The sequence below is a fragment of the Heloderma suspectum genome, chromosome 12, assembly GCF_057233095.1.
Source record: "Heloderma suspectum isolate Gila_16-S chromosome 12, 16-S_ref, whole genome shotgun sequence".
In the NCBI taxonomy this organism is placed as follows: Eukaryota; Metazoa; Chordata; class Lepidosauria; order Squamata; family Helodermatidae; genus Heloderma; species Heloderma suspectum.
In genome coordinates, this window is record NC_139469.1 from 15,467,833 (window position 1) to 15,486,228 (window position 18,396).

Genomic DNA, 18,396 nt, shown 5'->3' on the forward strand with positions numbered 1-18,396 from the left:
GGTCAACATGATTAAAAAACAGAATGCCAATGAAAACCGTGGCTGGTCATTTAAGGAATGCTTACTGGAACAGAACTGTTTTCAGGAGGCGCCAGAAGCAACACAGTGTTGAACTCCAGGGCCAAGGAGTTCCATAGGAAGGGGGCCACCACGCTGAAGGCTCTTCTCCTGGTGGACTCCAATCAGGCCATAGTGTCAGGGATGAGTCCCAGCCCTTTCAGTTGTCTGACAGCTCCAATTCTGAGTCAGAGTTAGAACTACTAAATGAAAGCCTGGGGGAGGGACCCTCCTAGTGCGCCTAGACACTAGGAGAGATTCCTCCTAAGGCCTTGACAAACAGATGGCCAAGGCTGAGTCCCTGCCCTCTCCCTCCATCATGGGAACTCAAGTTTCCAAGGAGGAGGAAGAAGACTGCTGTGACTTGAGAGACACTAGGGCGTGTTGCAAAGCAAAGTGGGAAAAGTTAGGGGCAGGGCTCAAATGCTTCACCAGGATAGCCACTCTTGGAAGCCAACGCAAGAGGGAGCCACCCTAAGGGAGGGGCATCACTGCAAAGCAAGCTTGGCCATGAAGTTCATACCCAAACTGCCAGCAACTTCTTTACCTTCTGGTTTGTCTCCTCTGCTTAGGGAAGGTTGTTTAGGGCCTGGGGCAGTCTGCAAGTTTCCTTGAATCTGCATTTGTAGAGAGGCTAGTCTCTAGCAAAATGAAATCATATTAGCCTGAAGCTTTTTCTATTGTGCTGTTGATTGCAAAGGGGAAGGACAATCCATTTCTGACACATAGGTCCATGCAGAACCACCAGAAGCATGCCCTCGGATGATCTCAGGGACTGGGTAGGTTGGTAAGGGAGAAGGCGCTCTCTCAGGTATCTTGGTCCCAAGTTGGATAGGACTTTGTACACTAGTACTAGAACCCTGATATGCAGATGATACCACCCTAATGGCAGAAAGCAAAGAAGATCTAAAGAGCTTCTTGTTGAAGGTGAAAGTGGAGAGTGCAAAAGCTGGTTTGAAACTCAACATTCAAAAAACTAAGATCATGGCATCTGGCCCCATCACTTCCTGGCATATAGAAGGGGAAGAAATGGAAGCAGTGACAGATTTTATTTTCTTGGGCTCCAAGATCACCGCAGACGGTGACTGTAGCCATGAAATTAAAAGACGCTTGCTCCTTGGGAGGAAAGCTATGGCAAACCTAGACAGCATAGTAAGAAGCAGAGACATCACCTTGCCGGCAAAGGTCCGTATAATCAAAGCTATGGTTTTCCCATTAGCAATGTATTGCTGTGAGAGCTGGACTATAAGGAAGGCTGAGCGCCGAAGAATTGATGCCTGTGGTGCCGGAGAAGAGTCTTACGAGTCCCCTGGACTGCAAGGAGGTCAAATCAGTCAATCCTAAAGGAAATCAGCCCTGACTGCTCATTGGAAGGACAGATACTGAAGCTGAAGCTCAAATATTTTGGCCACCTAATGCGAAGAGAAAACTCTCTGGAAAAGACCCTGATGCTGGGAAGGATTGAAGGCAGACTGAAGGTAGAAGGGGACGGCAGAGGATGAGATGGCTAGATAGCATCACCGATGCAATGAATATGGACTTGAGCACACTCCGCGAAAGAGCGGAGGACAGGAAGGCCTGGCGTGCTATGGCCCATGGGGTCACGAAGAGTCAGACATGACTGAATGACTGAACAACAACTAGAACCTTAAACCTGGCCCGATAGTGAATAGGCAGCCAGTGCAGTTCCCTCAGCAAAGGAGTTGCATGCTGAAAAGGGGCAACTCCTGACAACAGCTGAGCTGCTGCGTTCTGCACTAGCTCCAGCTTCTGGATCAGTCTTAAGGCCAGCACCACACAGACTGCATTGCAGTAATCCAGTCTTGAGGTTATGAGTACCTGTACCACTGTGGCCAAGCTATCCCTGTCCAGGAGAGGCCATAGTTGGCAAACCAGCCAAAGTTAGCAAAAGGGAACATCTATGGGATCTTCTTGGGAGGGAACAGTCAAGTGTGCATTTCCAGTCCACACCACAACTGTGTTCATTGCACACCAGGTCTACTACACCTGCCTGGACTGCAGATAGAGGCTATCCCCCTGCAAGGGCAAGGGAGAAGGGTCTGCGGCATGGGGTCCTTTCTGTGCCCTGGAAATACAGGTCTTGTATCTACTTGTGGGTTTTTATGGCTAACTGGATGGAAAATTGCCTTGAAGAAAGTGGCTGACGGGCTCCTATGCCTCTGCACCAAGATTCAAAGTGAAAGACCTGCACAGGTTATTCTCTTACCCATGCAGTTCAGTAAGTATGCGTTTAATCTCCGTCTTATGCTCATAGCTGATATGTTGGCATTGTCTGAATCGGTGAAGGACTGTTTCCATAGTTTCTGGTGATACTCCCTCACAAACGAACGCTGGGGGTAAATGGCAGATGAGGTTTCCAAGCAAGTCAATGCTGTATTCATCAACGGCCGAGCCATTCTGAAACAGAGAAGCCGAAGCTCAGGTGCGTGTTGTTGGGATCAGGCTACAGGTTGGTGTGTACTCTGTAGAATATAGTGGTTGGCCTGGAAAGTCTGTACAACTACTGTTGGGCCAAGCCAAACCTCAGTGCTTCAGCAAGCGTTCACAATGGGGGGGACAATGGTTCTTTACCAGCACTGGAAATGCTAGTTGGATTTGCTCCTGAAGCAACAGCAAACTTAAGTGTCACACATCCTTTAATGTGGGGATGATGGTTGCAGTACGGTCGCAGGCACCTACTATACAGTGTTCGTGACGTCAGGCCAAGAGACATTAAGAGTGCCTCCCCCTGCTTCTTTTTCAGCGCTACCAACTTTTGAAAATGCCTTTCCCTCTCTGTTTCCTTCTTCTTTTTCCCCTTTCAGAGACTGTGAGTTCAAACACTTCAGCATCAAATATATGTGACATTTCTCTATCTACATCTATCTATACCTATATCCCTTCAGCAGAAAGGCAAGTCCCACACCCTTTCATTACACAGTGATGGGGATTCAAGTACACAGATGGCTACTGCAAATGCAATGCTGACAGCTGTTACTGGAGCCCCAGGAAAAGATTTCCATCTAGAAGTACGTATAAATGTCTGACCTATATTATACATAATTTTGATTTGTTCTTCTCTTCTCTTTGACACACTGTTTTGGAAATTTGTGGGATGTGTGTGTGCATGTACGCTTGTGTAGGAAGCCATAGGGGGCCCTTTTCACCTGTATGAACCTATGTATATTTTAAAATCTTCCTTGGAAGACCTGCTTAGGGTCTGCTCACTGTTTGTTTGTTTGTTTGTTTATTATTTCAATGATTTATAAACCATCTTTCTGGACCATGTCCACCCAAGGCATCTAACAATTCATCCATGAAATGCAGTGGATTATAACATGAATAACACTTTAAGAGACAGATTTGGGGGGGAGCAGAGTTGGGAGGGCCTCCAAGGGGAGGGCATTCCACAACCGGGGTGCCACAGCAGAGAAGGCCCTCTCCCACATCCCACTGTAGCGTATGTCCCGCATTGGTGGGACGCAGCCTTGTAAAGCCTGCTTGGTCCCCAAAGTGGGATATACACCTTTTCGTAAAATAAAAATAACACTCTTCTTACCAGACAGTCCTGTACTTTTTGCAGAATTGCTTTTTTCTTCTGCATATTTATAATGAGATGATCCAGTTCAACCTTTCCCAGGCTGGCCACAAAAGGGACACAGAGAGATCCTGTAATGGATTCCAGATACTCAGCACTAGAGGAAAGATGTACAATGACAGTTTTGTGAAGAGGAAAATAGGATCTTCACTGGACTGCATACAAAATGCATGAAGAAGGGGGCAAAGGTATTTATGACCACATCCTATCCTTCCTGCAAAAACCACAGTATAGCAGGGGAACCTCTTTCAGCTTGAGGTGGAATTCAGTTTTGGAGACATTCGGGGTGGGTGATTCCAGTGGTGGGTGGGGCTGAAAGCAGGGTGTGGGGCCAAACACAAAAGAGGTGGTACCAAAAATACCAAAAGATATAAACATATTTTAGCATAAAGTTTTTACTGCCAGTCTAAGCCTTAATAGAAGCATTTCAACCTTTTAGAATGGGGAAAAAACTGCACAAAATTTGGGAAATCACCAAATGACTGCTGGATGGGGGAAAGGGGGTGGGGCCAGGGGAAGGGGAAGGGGGCATGGCCCTCTGGGGAACCCCAGAGGGTTGGATTTGGCCCCTGGGCCTGAGGTTCCCTGCCCCTGCAGTATGGCATACATGGGGTGATTTTCAGTGGAGGCTGGTGGCTCTGATTTCAGTGAGGCTGTGAATCCATCCTGGGTTTTACTCAGAACCAGCCAGAACTGTAAAGGAGCTATCCAAGATGCCAAACCCATTTTGGGGATAGAGTTCAGCTGTTTGGATAGCGCCTTTAGAGTTCTGGCTAGTTCTGACCGAAACCCAGAATGGATCCACAGACCCACTGAAATCCTGGTGATTTTACATGTGCGAAGCCTCCTTGAGAGGGTTTGACCTCACCTGGAAAGGCAGCCTAGAAATATTTTAAATCAATATACCTCCATAGTAATCATTTGGCCAGTTTTGTGCAGTGTGTATGTACAGCAACAACATGAATCATTCAGATTGCAAAGCTGAATCCTATATATAGGTGTGTGTATGAGGTGTGCCAGGTATGCCCAGGCACACCCTAATGTCTCGAAAAAAAGAAGTGGCTTTGTGTTTCCATTTAATCGTATGATTCGCTCTTTTCGTTCTGAAGTACAGATTGTTGTATTATGCAAGGACGCTGAACTGCATAATACAGATGTTGCAGAAATGTATAGGAAGTCTGCGTTCGCTCACAGCATGCATCTCCACTACTGCAGCGCCTTGTTACGGTTGGTCCTCCCTTCCCCCTCCGACTACTATACTAGAAAATTCTTTGACCTATATAAGCGGCCGCAAAAAAAACTGGTATTTTGTGTTTCATTTTTTAAGTTTGTACTTTTAAAGTAAAGTTTAGTTGTTAATTAAAAAAAAGTTTCATTAAGTTTTAGTTTCTTTAGTTTGTTTGATGAATAAAAATAATGTCCTTTATGATTGAGTATTCAATAAATATGAACTTGAGCACACTCCGGGAGAGAGTGGAGGACAGGAAGGCCTGGCGTGCTATGGTCCATGGGGTCACGAAGAGTTGGACATGACTTAACGACTGAACAACAACAAATTCAATAAATGTTCACCTTAAAAAAAAAAATTCCCTGGGTGCACACCCTAATATAATGTGTTCTGCACTCCTAGGGTCCTATAGCCCAGTCCTATGCATGTTTACTCACTTACTGCACCCGATCTCGTCTGACCTCGGAAGCTAGGCAGGGTCAGCCCCGGTTCATACTTGGATGGGAGACTGCCTGGGAATCAAGCTTCCTGCATTGAGCAGGGGGTTGGACTCTATGATCTTGTAGGCCCCTTCTAACCCTATGATTCCATGTTCTATGCCTAAGTATACAAAATGGTCAAGGTACAGATTTATTTCCAGTCTGCCCCGTAACGGAGAAGCCCATGGCCAATTTTGGCTGTATGGAAGCACCCACACATATCAAAAAGTGTGTCAACAAACTATACTACACACTAGTGCAGAACAGCAGTGCAATCCTATACAGGTCAACTCAGAAGTAAGCCCCATGGACGTCAATGGGACCTACTCCCAGTTGACTTCAATGGGACCTACTCCCAGGTGACTTCAGTGGGACCTACTCCCAGGTGACTGTGCTACATGCCAGGAAGGCTTTAGTTTGAATCTCATCTCTTCCATGAATTCTCAAAATGGCCATAGGCAAGCTACTTAGCCTCAGGCCAGATCTGCAATTTGGCGATAATAATATTGATATACCTTCACAAAGTTGTTGTAAGGATTACAATAAAATAATATATAGGAATGGGCTTGAATATTTGAAATGCTCTACGTCAGCCTTCTCCAGCCTCATGCCCTCAAGATGTTTTGGACTACAACTCCCAGCATTCCTGATCATTGGTTGTGATAGCTGGGGCTGATGGGAACTGAAGTCTACAACATTTGGAGGGCATCAAGTCGGAGAAGTCTGCTCCATGCAGATGCTAAGCATTATTATTAAATTCAAACTCATGGCTTTTTCATGATTTGAAGGCAGCTTCAATAACCTTTATCTGAAAATCATGGAACAGTTCCAAACAAATGTATGAAACTTGGCTGGAAGAAAATAAAAACTGGGGAAAAAAATCCATTGACGCTGTAAGGATCTATCATACTTCATTTCCATAATTCTGTGCCATTAAAATATAAAAAGCACACTGAAGCATGAGAAAAAATTAAAAGGAATAACTTACGGAAGCACTGCTAAGAGATAGGGAGGTACAGATTCATTGGAGACTGTCCAAAATTTCCAAGCCAAACAATTGATCTGCAGGGAAGACATTTTAAAACTGTCTTTGAAATTTGTGGGATGTATAGGAAAAATGCAAATAAAAGGTAAAATCTTGAGTGATTCATTTGCCTGCAAATGCCAGCATGGTATCAGTCATCCCAATCTATTTCCTTGTCAGTTTCGCTCTAAGCATTCGGAGTCTAAACCAGATGTGTCGAATCTCTTTCAGGGCAAGGGCAGAATTCAATTTCAGAGAAGCTCTTGGGGGCACATTCCATTGGTGGATGGGGCAAAGGGGCAGAGCCAAAAATACTAGCATATTTTAGCATAAAGCTCTTACGGCAAGCAACTACGTTTTAGGAGAGGCATTTCAACCTTTTAAATGGGAAAAAGCTACGTAAAAGCCGGGAATCTACCAAACAATTGGCAATTGGGGAAAGAGGAAGGGGGATGGCTATCTGAAGAACCTTGAAGGGCCAGATTTGGCCCACGGGCCTGAGGTTCAACACCTCTAGTCTAAACTGCCATTATAACATAGTTGTAAATTTAGCTCTTCAGTCACTCACTGTCTGTCAACAGGGTAACAAAAGCTCCCAATAGTTCTGACTGATGGCCTTTGTAACAAAACATCTTTCTGGTTTGGTAGTACTTTTTTCTTAATGGATACTTTCCCAATCTATAAGGCAGTACCTAGAAGTGAAAATCACTTCAATAAGTAATCAGTTTATTAAATGATATATTTGTTACATTTATTTCTCACCTTTCCTCTATGTAGCCCCAAAGTCCCAGATTCTATCCTCGGCTTCTCCAGGTAGGGCAAGGAAAGAATCCTGCCTGAAACCCTGGACAGCCGCTTCCAGTCAGTGTCGACAATACTGGGCTAGATGGGCCAATCATCTGACTCAGTATAAGGCAGCTTCCTATGATTCCTATGGTCTATAGCTTACATGATCCCCCTCCTATACATTTTATCCTCACAACAACCCTGTGAGGTAGGTTAGGCTGAGAGTCAGTGGCAGGCCTAAAGTCACCCAGTGGGCTTCACCCACGTCTCCCAAGTCTCAGTCCAACACTCTAACCACTACATCATATTTTCTTTTGTACATAAAGTTGCTTGAATACATGGAGGAATAGCTTACTTTAATAGAATCAAAGAAAAAGAGAAATATTTCCTGGCTTTTAGGTGGACTAGAGTAAACCAGATATGAATAGGTATAGTGGAGACAGGGTGCTTTATCTATTGACATAACAGACCTATGGATGTTTGAGAAATTTGATCTTTGTGAATTCCTATACTAAACTAGTTGGTCTCTTTGACTAATGTGAAAAATCAGAATGTACCTATCTACTGTATTTCACGCTTCTCCGAATGTTAGAATACAGTTCACAATAGTTTAAACACATCACTATATGCATTTAAATATATATATTTGAAATTATTTTTAAAACATTTGCAGATTAATGCAGAAACAGAATAGAATCATGGATAAAAACACATGTGAAAGTGACAGTGACCAGAAATATCGACCCATCTCCACTTAGATCCCTCTGTGTAAATAAGGACCCTGCAGGAAGCCTCTTAACAGAGCTGCTATTACATATAAAATATGGATTTTACCTGATATGGTGACAGCAAGTGAAGATTCTTTTCAAAAATGCTGAACATGTTCAAAAAGGAGATTGTGCTCATATTCTCAATCTGCCAACACGTTACTCCTTTTACCAGCTGACTGATGCTGATGTGAAGCGGGGGAAAGATATACAGTAAGCATCTGTATGATCTAGCATGAGAGAGATCCTACCCTGGCCACTTCTTAACAGTGCAATCCTATGCATGTCTATTCAGAAGCAAGTCCCACTGGGATCAAGGAAGTTTACTCCCTAGTCAGTGTTTTTAGGATTCAGCCATAGGACTGTGCTGTTAATCACTCTTTTCTTTCACACAAACAATATGCAAATTATTTATTATTCATATAACAAGAGGTGGTGGAACTCACACCTGCTTGGGAGCTCTGTCTCTTACCACCAGATGTATGGGGTCTGGCTAGGATTGGTGCTGAGGGAAGGATACTCTGCACATGCTCAGAGAAACATAGTCTTAGCAAATGCTCACACAAGAAATGACTCTAGATTCCAGAATACACTCCAGTGATGACTACAATGATGACGATGGCTACTTTGACTACTGAGAGGCCGTTCATTATAAATATAAAACTGTCTAGATATGGAAGTGACTGGCCACAGCAATCTAGTTAGTGGGCAAATTTGTTCCCCTGGTGTGGACCGCAGGGATATAAACACTGCCTCATTCCATTGGTCCATCAAGTTCAATATCGTCTACTCTGACCAGCAGTGGCTGTCCAAAGTTTCAGACAGGTGTCTTTTCCACTCTACTGGGGACTAAGACTTCCAAAATAGTCCCTCCATTTCTATATGTTAAATAGATTCTAACTTACATTCCCACAGAAGCCTAGAGTAGCATTCCTCAACCTGGTGCCCTCCAGATGTGTTGGACTAAAACTCCCATCCTTCTCAGCCAGCAGCTATCCTGGTTGGGAAGGATGGGAGTTGTAGTCCAACACATCTAGAGGGCACTAGGTTGGAGAATTGTTGACCTAGAGTATAAGATTTCAACTGTACTTACTTTTGGCTCTCTCAGGTCTAATAGGGGAGAAAGCATAAAGGAGGATCAAAACAACAAAGAACTTTTATAAGCTGGAGTTTACTTCATCAGATGTGAATGGTGCTGAAATGCCCAGAACAAATACTGCTGGGGGCTATCCGCATTATCTCAGGTCTTCCTGCATAGGTCTATGTCCCAAGGGCTGCCCTGCCTGAAGGAATTTTGGGCATCTGACCAACCCTCAAAGAACGTTCGCTATTGTGGGACTTTGACCACACAACAAGGATTAAAAAATATAGGACTGGGCATGAAATTAGCATTCATACCTTAAGAGGTCAGAAAGTGGAGTCTTCTTTGACAATAATTCATAAAGAAACAAGGCCTGAAATGAAATTTATATTATGTTTTGTGTGTTTTACACACACGCGCGCGCGCAATCTGCAGTAAAATGTTGCAGTGTATCACCCCCAGTCCCTAAGAGGAATGGTCCTTCCCAGAGCATCAGCCTCTCCTCCCCCACTCCTCTTCAGTTTCATCCCCCTCCCCATCTGACATCAGCCACCTAAGTATGCTGTTAGGAGGAATGATATGTAATGAGAAGATATAGTGGAACTGTTAGGAAGAGGTTATTAAACATATAGGAATGTTGTAGAGATTTATGATCACTGGGGACTAGCAGTGCCTGTCTGAATAAGTGCAAAATACCAAATTTAAAATTTGGGTGGGTGGAAGGAAGACTATTGAACCATTTAATGCTTGACATGAACTAATAATTCCTTTGGAAGTAAACATTGTTTGGGGCTGGGAGAGACCTTGGCTGCTTCCAGTCCACTCAAGGCAGCAGACCCTATGAAAAATATTAGGGTATCCTAGGGTTCTCACTTTTCTATGATATAGCTCTGTGCCTTTAAAAGAGAGGTGAGTCTACCATCTCACTGTCATTATCACCAGTCCCTTTTGCTCCTCATCTGCTTTCTCATCATTGCTACTACTTGTTTACTTGACAGGCTGAGAGCCAATGAGCAAGCAGGCTGCGGCATCTACTCCTCCTTTTCACCACCACCATTGTCTAGTCCAAAGCAAGAGGCTTGCCATGGTGAAGAGGAGGAGCAACTCCAGGTGGCTCTTGACAGTGGGCCTCAGCTGGGGTGCAGGCCCTAGGCAGGTGCCCAACCATGCCTAACCTTGACACCGGCCCTGCTTCAGGAGGTCCCAAATGTCAGGGTGGACACTGAGCCCATAGAATCCCAGAGTAGTTCTGATGCTGAGGAAGAGCAGTCGCTCCTTCGGGAGAGGAGCGCGCTCCTTTTTTCCCAGGACCAACAGCTGACGGAGATTCCTCCCACCCACATTCCTAGTTTAGAAAGCAGTCCAGGGAGTGACTCAGCACAGATAGCAGACTGGGGGGGATGCGCGGCACAGACGCAAAGTGCGGCGCCAAATAGTTCGCGCTCAAAGAACGGTTGCGCCCAGAGGATCCAAGGGAAAAGGGGAGGGATTCTCCCTAGTCCTTATATTCAGGGGTCTGCCAGTAATTGCCCTTCAAACAGGGACCAACTGTTCTAACTTAGGGCATAGGGATGCTGCTGCTCAGATCTAGTTGCTACCTGTAGAGCTGTTAAGTTATAAAAGAAGAATAAAGCTTTGAAAAGAATCCCTTTGTCTGTGTCTGGACTTGGCTACTGGATTAGACTGAGGGAGCCCTCCAAGGAGCCCTTGACAGCAGAAAAAAGGAGCGCGCTCCTCTCCCAAAGGAGCGACTGCTCTTCCTCAGCATCAGAACTACTCTGGGATTCTATGGGCTCAGTGTCCACCCTGACACCAAAGGGATGCAGTTCAACTTGGTATTTAGCACAGGGTCAGCTTGAGTCTGGGTTAGGCTGATTTGGTGTGGTTTGGTTTGCATGGACATGGGCTGATCTCTTGGAGGAGCTGGTAAGTGGACGCATATGCTGCCAGGTTTCTTGAACTGGGGGACTCCAGCAGTTGCTGCTGACTTGTTCACTGCTGCTCTTCAGCACTAGCACTGCAGGTGGCCAGGGAGTGGTATTATAGCTTCCAGCTCAGCAAGGGTCAGGTGACAAAAGGGGCCAATGGAATTCCACACAGTAGGCTATAAAGCTTCTGAATCTTGGCCTGGATCCTCAGTCTGAGCCAAGCTACACAGGACATTGCCTGGCCTTGTGTTGTTGTTTTTTACAAATAGCTGTGGGACGGGGTCAGAGGGGAGTGAGATTTGGACTGTGGTATGAAAGGATGGGGCGTCCATCCTTTGCCCTTTCCACAGGCCTCCAATGAAGCTCATCCTCCCCTCACACTAGCTATTTGTGTGTGTTTTTTAAACTCAAGTGACGGGAATATTGATGTCATACCTAGCTTGGCCCTTAGACTATTTACTTCCTCTTTCCTGCCTGACTGGTTGGGACCACTTGACTGACTCCAGACTGCCAGTTCTAATAGAACGGTTCTGCCATCCACTCACCAGCCTCTTGTGAGAGAAAAACCATGCTAATTCAGCCTGACTGCCCTGTCCTCTTTGTCACCAAACCTTGAGGAGAGCAACTGCACATTAATTACCTGACTTGGCCTTAATTCTTTTTCTTTCACTAGGGAAGAGTTGAACCCTTCCTCCTTCCACAAATCAAAAAGCGACACCTCTTTAAAAAAGGCTCCTTGCACATCAGCGATTGCTGGTAACAGCTCCATGGATGCAATTATCTACAGAAGAAGCAGAAGAGGGAAACACAGTGGTCTCATCTTGGTCTATATATCTTGTTTTACTAAATGTCTGTAGTCCCATCCCTCTTTTGCCTGAAGATATAGATCTGTGTGAAGTTCAAAGGCAGCAGTCCTATGCATACCTATTTGGAAGTACATCTGACTGAGTTCACAGGGTCTTATTTGTGACCCAATCAACCAACCAATCAAGATGAGGTTTTGCATTTCTGGGGGGGGGGTTTGGCATGGAGCTTTAAAAAAAAAAGGACAACAATGTGTTCAAAATGTATGTCCCACTCAACCCCTGGGATTTAAAATGAAGGACAAGGGACTTCTAAAAACCCTTACAAAGATAATGTTGCTGTTAATTTCAGAACAGATTCAGGAGCTAACGTTACAATTATTTCAGAGGAGACCTACATAGGATTCCAGAACACTGTCCTCCCTGGCCCCCAAATATGTATAAGGCAGAAACAATTTTACATATTCCAGCAGGCTGTGCTGAGGGAAATGAGAAGAGGAAGCAGAACTATTCCACCACCCCTGCTGAAGACACCTCCATGAAGTCTCCTCCTCCTCCAGCAGTCCCCAGCAGCAGCCATTCCAGCAGGCTGCACTGAGGGGAGATGAAAGGGGGGGGGGGGAAGCAGGCCCATTCTACCAGCCCTGCTGAAAGACTTATTTTTTTCCTCTTCCCTCCCCTGTCCTTTCTTCGTGTGTGTCATGTCTTTTTAGATTGCAAGCCTGTGGGCGGGAATTGCCTTATTTTACTGATGATCTATAAGTTGCTCTGAGAGCCTTTTTGGCTGAGAAGCGAGATAAAAATACTTTAAGGGCGCAATCCTATGCACGTTTAGACAGAGAAAAGGCAGCAGTTTGAAAAAGAACGCTATCATATCTCCCTTCAGTCCCTTCAATAGTAGGGTTGGAAAGGGCCTATAAGACCATCGAGTCCAACCCCCTGCTTAATGCAGGAATCCAAGTCAAAGCATCCCTGACAGATGGCTGTCCAGCCTCATCTTGAATGCCTCCAGTATGGGAGAGTTCAGCCATCATCTGGCTTCCTGTAACTTGAGCCCATGATTCCGTGTCCTGCACTCTGGGATGATCGAGAAGAGATCCTGGCCTTGCTCTCTGTGACACTATACTAGGTCATAATCTCAGTTGTGGAATTTTGGCTACGAGGACAAAAGAGGGGATTGAGAGCGCCTGAGGCTGGGCTTGCTGCAGCTGATTCCTGATCACCTAAAGTAGGGGTGGAGGACGTGTGTCCCTACTGATGTTGGTCGACTGCAACTCCCATCACCCCTAGCCAGCATAGCCAATGATGAGGGATGATGGGAGTTTGTATATTTATTTATTCATAGTACTTGTCTACCACTTAATATAATAACATTTCGTAGTGGTTTGCGTACACAAGTAAAGAAATCACAGTTAAAAGGACATATACAGTAGAATATAACACTAAAAAGTTTCAATTTACAACAAAAGGTAAAGTAACATGGCAATAAGACAGAGTGGTATCAAGATGATCAATTATAAGCTGGGGAAAGCTTGCATGAATAAGTACATTTTCAGAAAGTGTTTGACACACACTACATTTTCTGCCTCCACCGACAGCTGGAGGGCCACATTTTCCTCATCTCTGACCTACACTATGCTCTAGGATGGTGACTGGCTGAAATGGGCCACTAATCCTTTCTGATGTTCTCTGCATGTTGGTTAGGAAGTCTTCAGAATTCTCTGCAAGCAGAGTTTTCATTTTGTGACTGTAAGATGTACCCAGGCTCTATGCCTTTGTAACTGTATTATTTCCCTGTTAACAACTCAAAGATAAGTTACATGATGCTCTTGAAACCGTGTTGAGACTAGTTCTCCTGGTAACATTGTGTGTCCATGTGTGAAGCTGATGTGTGGAAGAGGTCTGAGTTGATGGCTTTTTGGTCCCATCAAGGAACATGTGTCATGACCATCACCCCTAATGCCTTCCAGTTTGCAGCAGAAGATTCTGATTAGGAGGTAATTAGGAGTTAAAAGCTATTTCCTTGGGGGTAGCAGTTAGTGTCTTATTCAGGGCCCTCTTGGCCAGAGGACACAGTCCTGCTACTGTCCTCTAGCTCAGAGGATGAGTCCCTGGCAGAACCTCCATCTCCCCAGCCTCGCAGAAGTTTCAGGTTACAAAATCAAATGAGGGCCCTTGAAAATCCAGTTTGTTCCTCCAGGAGTGGTGAATCTGACCACACTACAGGTCTTGTCAGCCTACATAAGGCTTCAATTGACTTCAGCTCCCTGCTGAGACAACATCCTCCTAGTTATAGTAGCTATCCAAGGTCCTTCTTTCTTTCTGCCTTGCTCTTGATACCAGCTTCCCATGCAAGCCTCAAGCAACCTCAGAACAGGACACTATGAAAATCAGACACCTGAACCTCACTTGCCCACTCCCTACACACAGATATTTGTACTTACCTTCCGGAGGATCCCTTGCTGTTGCGCTGGTGACAAATCAGGCATGCGTTGACCTAGTGTGCCTCTGATAACCTGAGTGAGTTCTTTGGGGTCCATGTTATGGAACGAGTGAGTGCTAATCCCAGTCACCAAAGCACCCATTTGGCTAATATTATGAAACAACAAAACCTACATAAAGAGCAAAAGAAATGCACACCCGCAGATTAATTATATAATTGCACTGGCACCTGGATGGTATGCGTGGGTTATATATAAAATCTTCAAGTGTGGTTTTGCATATCTTATGTAGAAGGCTTCTGGGCCATTTGCACTCAATTAATTCATGTTAATGCAGGAGGGAAAGCCGAAGAGAGCAATTTTAAAGGTGTATTCTAGCCAATGCTGTTATTTATGATCTCATTACAGATGTCAGAAAAGCAAACCAATATTTTTAATATTGCATGTGAAAATCCCTCAATTCTAGCTGTATAGAGTTTGCACGCTATAGTCATAGCAGTCATTAATGATTGCATAGCTATTTTTTTTTTTATGTTCCAGGTTTTCGAGGAATTACAGATGTTCAAACCTGAGAGTATAGCTCAAAAGTCTGCATTTATTTTATTTCTCAAAATAATATCCTCTCCTTCCTCCAAGAAGCTCAGTGCAGTAAACCTACATGGTTACCCCTTTATATCCTCACAAGAACCCTGTGAACCCTGTGTCAGGCTGGGAGAGAATTAATGACCAAAGGTCACCTCATGAGTGTCATGACTAATTGGGGATTTGAACCTGTATCTTCCTGGTCCAAGTCCAATATACCAGGGGGTGGACAGAAAGTAGATCTCCAGGTGTTTTGGACTTCAACTCCCAGCATTTCTTTTTACTGGCCATGCTGGCAAGGGCTTTGAAGTCCAAAATGTCTGGAGAACTACCTTCTGCCCACCCCTGCAATACACCACACTGCCTCACATTTCACAACTTTGGTTAACATCTTAATAGCGGTATTATTTTACTGTAAATTTCATTCCAATGGGCCAACCCAGAGATCCTGTTTTTGATTCCCTTTACAACAAAATACCCAAACATACCTTCTCATACATCAGATATTTGCTGGATAAAATCATGATTTGACTTTTGGCCCATCCAGAGACTTGGTTTAATGTTTGGATTGCAGTGTGCACAGCCTCAGGTGAGAGAGATTCTAGCTGGATGGTTGTCAGTCCTACTACTGCATCCGAGAGTAAGCCAAGGGTGTCATTCAATGTCTGGTTTTGCATGGCAACCTCAAGAAGCTGGGATTTGAGCTGAAACCATTAATTAAAAAGGACTTTGAACAGCTGCTGATGAGATGCTGACATTGGTGTAGTGGTAAATTTTGGAGTGTAAGAGCTCATCACAACTGCCACACATACACTCGTGCGCACACACAGAACAGCAGTACTTAGCAGAGTACCCATAATTTATTATCAGCATGATTGCAATGCTATGCATAGTTCCCTAGGAGTAAGCTCCATTGAACTCAAGGGTGCTTACCTCTGTCTGCATAAGCTCAATTTCTAAAACATATTGACCTTTAACATAACAGATCTTCTTTAGCTTTTAATTTGAAATGCAAACAGTCTTGCGAGGAAGTGTTGCCATTTAAACTGCTAGCATGGAGTAGGCGCCCCATCAAAGAAAGGGAAAGAAGTATGCCGCCTTTGCTTAATTTTTCTCATTCTCTGATTTCTTCTATGCTAATCTGTCAAAATAATAGTAATACTGGAAAGCCTTATTATCACCTCATTCACAAGCCAGTGCAAAGGGTGTTGCTACATACTTAAAAGATCCAGGCTACAGGCCCATAACACAAATTTGCAGGTGTGTGTGGGTGTGTATGTATATATATATATATATATCTGAAGCTAGAAAGACTAACAACAGAGTATTAAAAAAAAAATCTTTAAGCTAAACGTTTCGGCTTCCACCCTCATCAGTAGCTGTGCTGTTAAAAACGTTTAGCCAAAACGTTTAGCTTAAAAATATTTTTTTAATACTCTGTTGTTAGTCTTTCAAGCTTTCTTACACATTTTACCTTAAGACTGACATCATCCACAGTGGATCCAAGGCCCCCTTGTTGCTTTGCTGTTGTGCCGCTTTACACCAACCTTTCTCTCTCTGTCTCTGTCTCTCTCTCACTCTATATATATATATGCGCGTGTGCGTGTATGCATGCAAATTTAGAATTACTCAAATTTATTTATATTTCACCAATGTTTGCAGAAATAACAGCGAAATAAAGAGTGCCTCTGAGCATATGAAGAATGCTGTTCTCCCATCACTGAGCAATTATATCCTCCCTCTCCTCACACACGTAATAGCAATCAACTATATCCCACGCGGATAAAGTCTCAGCTTTCCCTTTTGAGAGCTTAAGCACTGACTGACCACACCTGTTGCAGGAGGAAAACTGCAACCAGATCACATGCATTCTCTTCCCCTCTACACAACAATCCCTCCTCATTTTTCCATCCTCCAGCAACCCTTCACAAAGCAGATGCCTTGTCATTGTTTTTGGGGTGTGAATATTTACCCTGGTGCTCCAGCAGATGATGTAATTGCTCTTGTTTTGGAAAAAAAGTCCCAGAGCTGCACTCTCAGGCATTCACCCCTCCACTACACCCAGTGGCAGCTGACGCCCACTGGGGCTGCTGGGGTGGAGAGCAAGGCAGATGCTCAATATTTTACTGCCAGAGGAGAACAGGAGAAGATCGTGCATGGCACTTAAAAGCCGCATGCCGCGCATTGGAGCAAACACACCTGGTTCTGGAGGATCTTTCTGGCACAGGTGGGTGGGAGACGGGTGGGAGACAATCACTGCCCCATTCACCCCAACTATAGAACCGCCTCTGACCACAGCCCTGGATGGTATAACAAGATCTATTTTCTGAGGTCAGCTCTCCTTTGCTTCTCTATTCAATAGCAAGATTTACTAAACAGACGTTCTCAACAGATGTCAACACTTCAAAAGAGAAACTCACTTTTCTGAACAGCTCAAATAGGAACTGGCACCTCTAATGTCCTCCTGCAAGATGAAAGCAGCCTGATGGCGCAAGCAAGAGCGAACTCTATACCCACCTTCCGAACGTCAGCCTGGAAACCTCTCAGCTGGTTACATTTAATCATTTGATGAAGTAAAATCCGGGCCACGTTGGCATCCATTTGTTCCAAGTCATTGTAAAAGCAAACCAACAAGCCTAATCTGTGTAAGAGAATGAAGAAGTTAGCTGCCTACCTTTCGCCTTGAATACCATCACTATTATTGAATCCCTCCCCACCTCCGCCCGAAAAGTGGAGCTTAGCTGACCCTCACTTATTTTAGTTTTTGGTGACAATTAAAAACATGCCTGATCATTTGAGTTTGGGGATGTAATCTGGCCGGTTTGAGACTGTGTGCATTGTTTTATGTTGTTATTTAGATATACGGTTGGAGGTTTTAATGATTTGTATATAGATGTATTTCTTATTTTGTTGTCATACTGCCCTGAGCTCCGCTGGGAGGAAGGGCAGTATATAAATAAAATAAATAATAATGTAGTGCAGTTAGTATTGCATAGTGCAGGGGTGGGCAACTTATGGACCTCCATATGTTTTGGCCCACAACTCCCATCAGCCTTAGCCAGCATAGTCAATGGTGAGGGGTGAGGGGAGGGGTAGTGAAGGGGCACAAGTTGTGATAACCAAGAGACCGACAGTGTAATCCTGTACTCACCTACCTGAGAGTAAGTCCCATTGAACTAAATGGGCATCACTTCTGAATAGAAATGGCTACAATTGCTCTGAGAGGTGCAAATCAGGAAGTCCCTGGTTTGAATCTCCCCTCTGCCATACACTCATTAGGTGGCCTCAGCACCTCCTCCGTCTGCAATGTGTAGATAAACATGCTGGCCTACCTTTCAGGGTTGTTGTAAGGATCATAATATGGTAATAAAATACTCTAACCACACCATGTATGACAAATGTTATTATTGGGGGGGGGGGCACCAACTCATAGCAAAGCATTTTGAGCCAAGCTACAACCAAGTCATAGCAAATTATTTTGAGCGAAGCTACAACAGAAGTTTTTCCCCATGAAATGTTATTTTATTTCGAAATAAAGTTAACAAAATAAAGGCAACACAAAGAAGAAAAAGAACATACATAATAATAAATCAAAATCACTAAAGAAACAAAGGAATTCAGT

The 18,396-nt window shown here is 44.3% G+C and overlaps 1 protein-coding gene across 1 annotated transcript in view; it reads right to left on the bottom strand.

Moving 5' to 3' along the window:
* Positions 1–18,396, bottom strand: part of OTOA (otoancorin) — a 72,255-nt gene that overhangs the window by 41,132 nt on the left and 12,727 nt on the right. Inside the window, exons 11-19 of the mRNA XM_084818467.1 lie at positions 17,292–17,415; positions 15,263–15,478; positions 14,196–14,363; positions 11,589–11,729; positions 9,338–9,393; positions 8,007–8,124; positions 6,351–6,424; positions 3,617–3,752; positions 2,285–2,475 (exon numbers count right to left, since the gene is read on the bottom strand). Of these exons, the coding sequence (XP_084674593.1) occupies positions 2,285–2,475; positions 3,617–3,752; positions 6,351–6,424; positions 8,007–8,124; positions 9,338–9,393; positions 11,589–11,729; positions 14,196–14,363; positions 15,263–15,478; positions 17,292–17,415 (1,224 nt within the window). The remainder of the gene's footprint in view (positions 1–2,284; positions 2,476–3,616; positions 3,753–6,350; positions 6,425–8,006; positions 8,125–9,337; positions 9,394–11,588; positions 11,730–14,195; positions 14,364–15,262; positions 15,479–17,291; positions 17,416–18,396) is intronic.